Source organism: Canis aureus, chromosome 37, assembly GCF_053574225.1.
Source record: "Canis aureus isolate CA01 chromosome 37, VMU_Caureus_v.1.0, whole genome shotgun sequence".
NCBI classification, from domain to species: Eukaryota; Metazoa; Chordata; class Mammalia; order Carnivora; family Canidae; genus Canis; species Canis aureus.
In genome coordinates this window covers 24927372-24933120 of record NC_135647.1, presented here as the reverse complement: position 1 = coordinate 24933120, position 5749 = coordinate 24927372, and the positions used below count along the sequence as shown (strand labels likewise).

At 66.5% G+C, this 5749-nt stretch overlaps 1 protein-coding gene and 1 long non-coding RNA gene across 2 annotated transcripts in view; one reads left to right on the top strand and one right to left on the bottom strand.

The window, feature by feature from the left end:
* Positions 1-557: 557 nt before the first annotated feature.
* LOC144306602 (uncharacterized) lies at positions 558-2596 on the bottom strand. The gene is made up of 2 exons (XR_013373686.1): positions 1330-2596; positions 558-1198 (listed from the first exon to the last, which is right to left on the bottom strand). It is a non-coding gene; the product is annotated as an uncharacterized LOC144306602 (long non-coding RNA).
* A 1610-nt stretch (positions 2597-4206) lies between these two features.
* FOXQ1 (forkhead box Q1) overlaps positions 4207-5749 on the top strand; it is a 1942-nt gene continuing 399 nt past the window's right edge. Inside the window, exon 1 of the mRNA XM_077885820.1 lies at positions 4207-5749. This exon is cut by the window's right edge and continues 399 nt beyond it. Within this exon, the coding sequence (XP_077741946.1) occupies positions 4248-5312 (1065 nt within the window). The 5' untranslated portion in view covers positions 4207-4247 and the 3' untranslated portion in view covers positions 5313-5749.

Genomic DNA, 5749 nt, shown 5'->3' with positions numbered 1-5749 from the left:
TGAGACCACGAGTCAGGACCCTCTCTGTTCCTCGACGGAGAACTCGCAGAGGTCCAATGCCAGGCACTTCCCCTCAGGGCTCTGGACCTTAGCCCACCCTCTGTGCTGGGGCTCTTTGGTTCTTGGCATTATAATGCGGCCACATGTAGAGGCCGAGGTTCCCACAGGAAAGGGCTTTTCAGTTCACCTTCTCTTCATAGCCAGAGGCCAACAGCAGCGACCAGCAGAGGTTAACAAGAAACAAGAAACCCAAATCTCCTTCCAGGTTACCCTCAGGGAATGTTATCAAGGTGATTCCACGTCCCCGCTGTGCAAAGTCTGTACGTTCTTTTAATTGGGGGGGGAGGGGGACCATCCGTATTCCCACTCAGCGCCAATCTCCAGTCTCCCAAACGACCTGGGCCTTTTTAGGAATTAGATTACTTCCTTCCCACATCAGAATTTAGGAACTGGGATCCAAAGCACTAGGAGTCCGTTCTTGGTGTCCACCCAGAGATGCGTTACCTCCCTTCGCCTACAGCTACTTCAGGGAGGCCACAGCATCGTGGAACTGTGGATTTCTCTTTGGTCATGGTTTATTCACTTCTCTCCATGGAAATTACAAGGCAAGGGGGTAAAAAACAAGCTGATGCGTCTTTCACACCTGCAAGTGTTTGGTCAGGCCCCACCCACAGCATTTATTATTAACCCATTAATAGCAGACCCCCCAACGGATTGAAAATTAGGGAGCAGAAATCTCCAACCATTTCTGAAGAACTTACCAACTAACAGAACATTGCATGTGAATTTTTATACAGTGCCTGGGCTTGAGGGTGTTGTGGCTAGAGATGTGGAGAATGGATGCGTTTCTCCAACCATTCTCATTTTTCTCAAATCTGCGCCGAGTGAATGATTTCCTTGGCCATAAGACAGCAGTTAAGGGTAGCATACCAAAATCAACCACAAAGGGAGAGGGCAGCCTTATTTCTGATCTTAATTAAAGACAAATGCGGCACGTCCTTAGCAAATGGCACAACGCGACACTCATTCTGGAGGCAAGGATGGGCATCCAGCAGTGAAGGATAAAAGGCAAAACCCCGGTCCTAGTGGGGCTTTCATTCTAGTTCCTGGGATCTTTCTGTCTTCTGGAGGTAGCCTAGGTCCTGCCATGCTCCCAGGGCCTTCTGTCCACAGTCCACCGCCAATGATCTAAGGAACTCTGAAAATAGAAGAGTTTCCTGCTGAGAACTCTCCCACCTCCACCCTTCCCTTCAACCCCTTTCAGGCTCCACGCCTGTGGGCAGCAGCGCCCCAGCAGCATCCCCGCACCGAGGCAAGGGAAAGGCCTACCCCAGCGGCTGGTGCTTTCCGCCTGGGATGGGTCGGGAGGGGCCGCTCCAGCTGAGGATGGGGAGCGGGAGGGTGCTGGGTAAAAGACAGAGGACCGGGCAGTGAGGGGGGAGGTCGGCCTTCCCTGGGGGCCTGCAACACTGCTTTGTTCAAAGCCTCCCCCTCCCCATGCCCAGGAGACCCACGGCCCCTTCCCATGCACCCGCTCTGGAGCCGGGGGCGGCTGAGGCATAGGGGGCCGCAGCCATCAGGGTCCGGGTGGCTGGATGGTCACACCCCCTGGAGATGGTCAACCCAAGAAACCACACGGGCCAAGAAACTATCTGTGCGGGAGCTGAGAGAAAATCATTTGGGAGCCCCTTTGGATCAGCCCCTTTTTACAGGCAAAGAAGGTCGGAGCGGCAGCCTCAGGGTCCCTGGTTATGGGGGAGTGTCAGCAAAGCCCCGTAGGTGGTCCAGTTTTCTTCTCTCTTATGTGAACAGTATCAACAGTTCAGTGGAAGTTTCCAGAGGACCAGGAGAACAACCCCCACACACACACACCGGGGCTGGGGGCTCCGGTCAGGGGGCAGGAAGGGAGACAGGAGGCTGCTGCAGGACAGGACGGGGCGGAGGGGGCATGGGGCCCCGGGAGGAGCGCTGCCCCTAAGGTGAGTGCTGCTGCGGGTCTGGAGGGGTCTGGGCGGCCAGGTGGTGGCCCTGTGACTTCAGGCACCCAGTGGGAACTGGGGGACGGCAAAGTGAGTGCCCGCCCCTGGGGTCTCAAGGGGCTCCTTGGACTCTGCAGCCAACCTGAGCTCCCACCTTCACTCACCCGGGCTTGTCGCACCCCCAAATCTGCCGCTCTCCTCTTGCCCCGACTCCTCCGAGTTCAAAGGAGGAGGACATCCACTGCCACGACTTTCATCCCGCCCCGGGGCCTGTTCACCTGGCTGCCCTCTGGCCCCCAAACTCCCAGGGCCAGAGTGGGCAGGTCCCTAGCAGGGGGCTCACCTCCCCAAAAGAAGCCCCTGCACCCACGGCCAAGCCTTAGCGGCAGCGTGATGGGCAGGCAGCAGGACAGATGGGCAGGACCCTCGGGACGGGTCCTGAGGGCACAGCGGGCTGCGTGCGCTTCGATGCAAATGCTGGAAGCTCATAAGGAGCAAAGGTGAGCTTGCACGCACTCGCAGCTCCGTCGCTGCTTCCAACAAAGGCAGGAAAAAGGAGGAAGGACCCCTGGGCGTGCAAGGGCAGCGGTTACCAGTGCGCTCCGGGGCGGACACCGCCTAGGCCCCGTCCCCCCTTCGCGGCACGCAAAGGCCCCCCCTCCCACGGGCCCTCGCCGCCGCAGGAGTCCCCTGGGGGGAGCCTCGTGCCCTCCGCCCCGCCCCGGCCCCGGGGCACACCCTCCCCGCGCCCCGCCAGCCGCCCCGGGACAGAGGGGACTCGGCCAGCGGCCAGGTGGAGGGGGCGAGAGGGAAGGGAGGGTCAGAGGCCTCTGAGCGAGCCAGAGCCCGGGTCACTGGAAAAGAAAAACGAGTTCACAATTTCAAGTCTAGTGGAGAAAGAGAGAAAGAAAGAGAGAAAGAAGAAAGGAAAGAAAAAGAAAAAATAAGAAAGAAAAGAAAAAAAAAGAAAAGAAAAGAAAAGAAAAGAAAAGAAAAGAAAAGAAAGAAAGAAAGAAAGAAAAAAAGAAGGAAAAAAGAAAAAGAAAAGAAGAGGAGGAGGAGGGAAGGAAGGAAGGAAGGAAGGAAGGAAGGAAGGAAGGAAGGAAGGAAAGAGAGGAGAGGGGAGAGGAGAGGGGACAGAAGAGAAGAGGGGAGAAGAGGGGAGGGGAAGGAAGAGGAGAGGAGAGGAGGAGAGGGGGAGGGGAGGGGGAGATGGGGGAGGGGGGAGAGACGGGGCGAGGGGAGGGGAGGGGGGAGGAGGAAAGAGGAGGGGAGGGGGAGACGGGGGAGGGGAGAGGAGGGGAGGATGCGCAGAAGAGCAGCATGGGAGGGTGCCCGGCGTGTGGCTCCCATAAAGGGTCCCGGGGAGTGCCCGGCGCTGTCCTCGCGGGTTGGGGAAGCTGCCGTCGGGGCCGCCGGGGCTTTGCTTTCGGACGCCGCGGGTTCGGGACCCGGGGAAGCGGGCACCGCGCGGGGGTTGGGGAGCCGCGGACCGGGGCGGCGACCCCCTCCCCCTCCCCCTCCCCCTCCCCGCCCGGTGCGCGGCCCGTAGCGCCTCCGCGGGGGCCCGGGGCGGGCCGGCTCACACCTGGGCGCGCGGGCGGGCGGGGCGCGGGGCGGGGCGCAGGGGGCGGGCGGGGCGCGCACCTCGGAGCCGCTCGGCCGCGGCGCGCGGGCCTCCCATTGGCGGCGGGCGGCGGGCGTGGGGCGGCGGGCGTGGGGCGGCGGGCGTGGGGCGGGCCGGGCCGACCCAAAACAAACAACCTGCGCGGGGCGGGCGGCCTGGGGCGCGCCCTGCGGGAGCCGCGCCGCCCGGGCCAGCGCCCCCTCCCCCTCCCCCTCCCCGCCCAGGCCCCGCCCCCCCGGCGGCCGCGGGGTTATATTGCGCCGGGGCGAGGTGCGGGCGGGACGCAGAGCGGCGGGCGGGCGCGGACATGCGGCCTGGCTCGGCCGGGCCGGGAGGGCGGCTGCGGGCGCCGCGGCCTCGCGGACGGGGCTGGGCGGGCGCTCGGCGCTGAGGGCGGCGCGACCCCGGGCGGCCCCCGCGGCCCCGCGTGGATGGCGGACGCTGCCGGCCGCTGCTCGCCGCACCGAGTCCCGGGGCCCGCTCGGCCCGCAGCCCGCGCGCCCCGCCCCGCCCGTCCCGCTCCCCGCCCCTGCTAGCTCGCCAGTCGGCGGCGGCCCCCGAGCCGGCCCGGGCGGAAGCGGCGGCGCGGCGGCGAGCGCGGGGCTCCCGGAGAGGCGCGGCAGGCCGGGCGCGGCGCGGGCATGAAGCTGCAGGACGAGGCGGGCGGCGCGCGGGGGGCCGCGGGCGGCGACGACTCCCTGGGCTCGGACGGCGACTGCGCGGCCAACAGCCCGGCGGCGGGCGGCGGGGGGCGCGGCGGGGAGCCCGCGGGCGGCGGGGGGCGCGGCGCGGCGGAGGGCGCGGGGGAGGGCGCGGCGGCGGGGCGCGCGGAGGGCGCGGGGGCCGCGGGGGCCGCGGGGGGCGCGGGGGCCGGCGAGGGCGCGCGCCCCAAGCCGTACACGCGGCGGCCCAAGCCGCCCTACTCGTACATCGCGCTCATCGCCATGGCCATCCGCGACTCGGCCGGGGGCCGCCTGACGCTGGCCGAGATCAACGAGTACCTCATGGGCAAGTTCCCCTTCTTCCGCGGCAGCTACACGGGCTGGCGCAACTCGGTGCGCCACAACCTGTCGCTCAACGACTGCTTCGTCAAGGTGCTGCGCGACCCCTCGCGGCCCTGGGGCAAGGACAACTACTGGATGCTCAACCCCAACAGCGAGTACACCTTCGCCGACGGGGTCTTCCGCCGCCGCCGCAAGCGCCTGGGCCACCGCGCGGGGGGCCCCGCGGCCGGACTGCGGCCCGACGACGCGGCGGCCCAGCCCCCCGCGGCCCAGCCGCCCGCGGCCCAGCCCGCGCCCGCCTCGCCCGGCCGCCGGGAGGGGCGCGCCAGCCCCGCGGGCAGGTTCTCCAGCTCGTTCGCCATCGACAGCATCCTCAGCAAGCCGTTCCGCAGCCGCCGCGCCGCGGACGCGGGCCCCGGGGAGCACCTGCCGTGGGCCGCCTCGCCCTGCGCGCCGCTGCCCGCCTGCCCCGCGCTGCTCCCGGGCGCCTCGGGCGCGGCCCTGCTGCCGCTGTGCGCCTACGGGGCCGCCGAGCGCGCGCTGCTGGGCCCCGACGCGCCGCCCCCGCTGCTCGCGCCCCTCGCCAAGGGGCCGCGCGGCCCCGCGCACCTGTACTGCCCCCTGCGGCCGCCCGCGGCCCCGCCCCGCGGCCCGGGGCCGCACCTGCACCTGCCCTTCCCCGCGGAGACGCTCCTGGCCTGAGCCCGCGCGGCCGCCCCGGCGAACCCGGCCGGCACACGAGACTCTCCATCAGACGTGCCTTAAAGCTAATGCACCTGCGACGCAGACGCGCCAACTCCGGTCCGAACGCCTTGCTCCTCCTCTGGCGACCCGACGGAGGCCACACCACTTCTCCGCGGCTGCTGCGGGCTCCTGGCCCGGCCCGGCCCCTCCCTCGCTTCACAAAGACTTTTCCTACCTTCTCACCGCCCGGACTCCCCCCTTTATTCTTATTCTTATTATTATTATTATTTTTTTTTTGTCGCACCTTGCATTGATTTGTCCCCTTAAAAACAAGCATCAGGGAACCATTCTATATGATAAATGATATGACTACTGTTTGGGGCCGAGTGCCCCCCCCCCCACGCACCCCGCTCCTTGTAAGTATGTGGCATTTACAGGCATGACTGAGTGTCAGA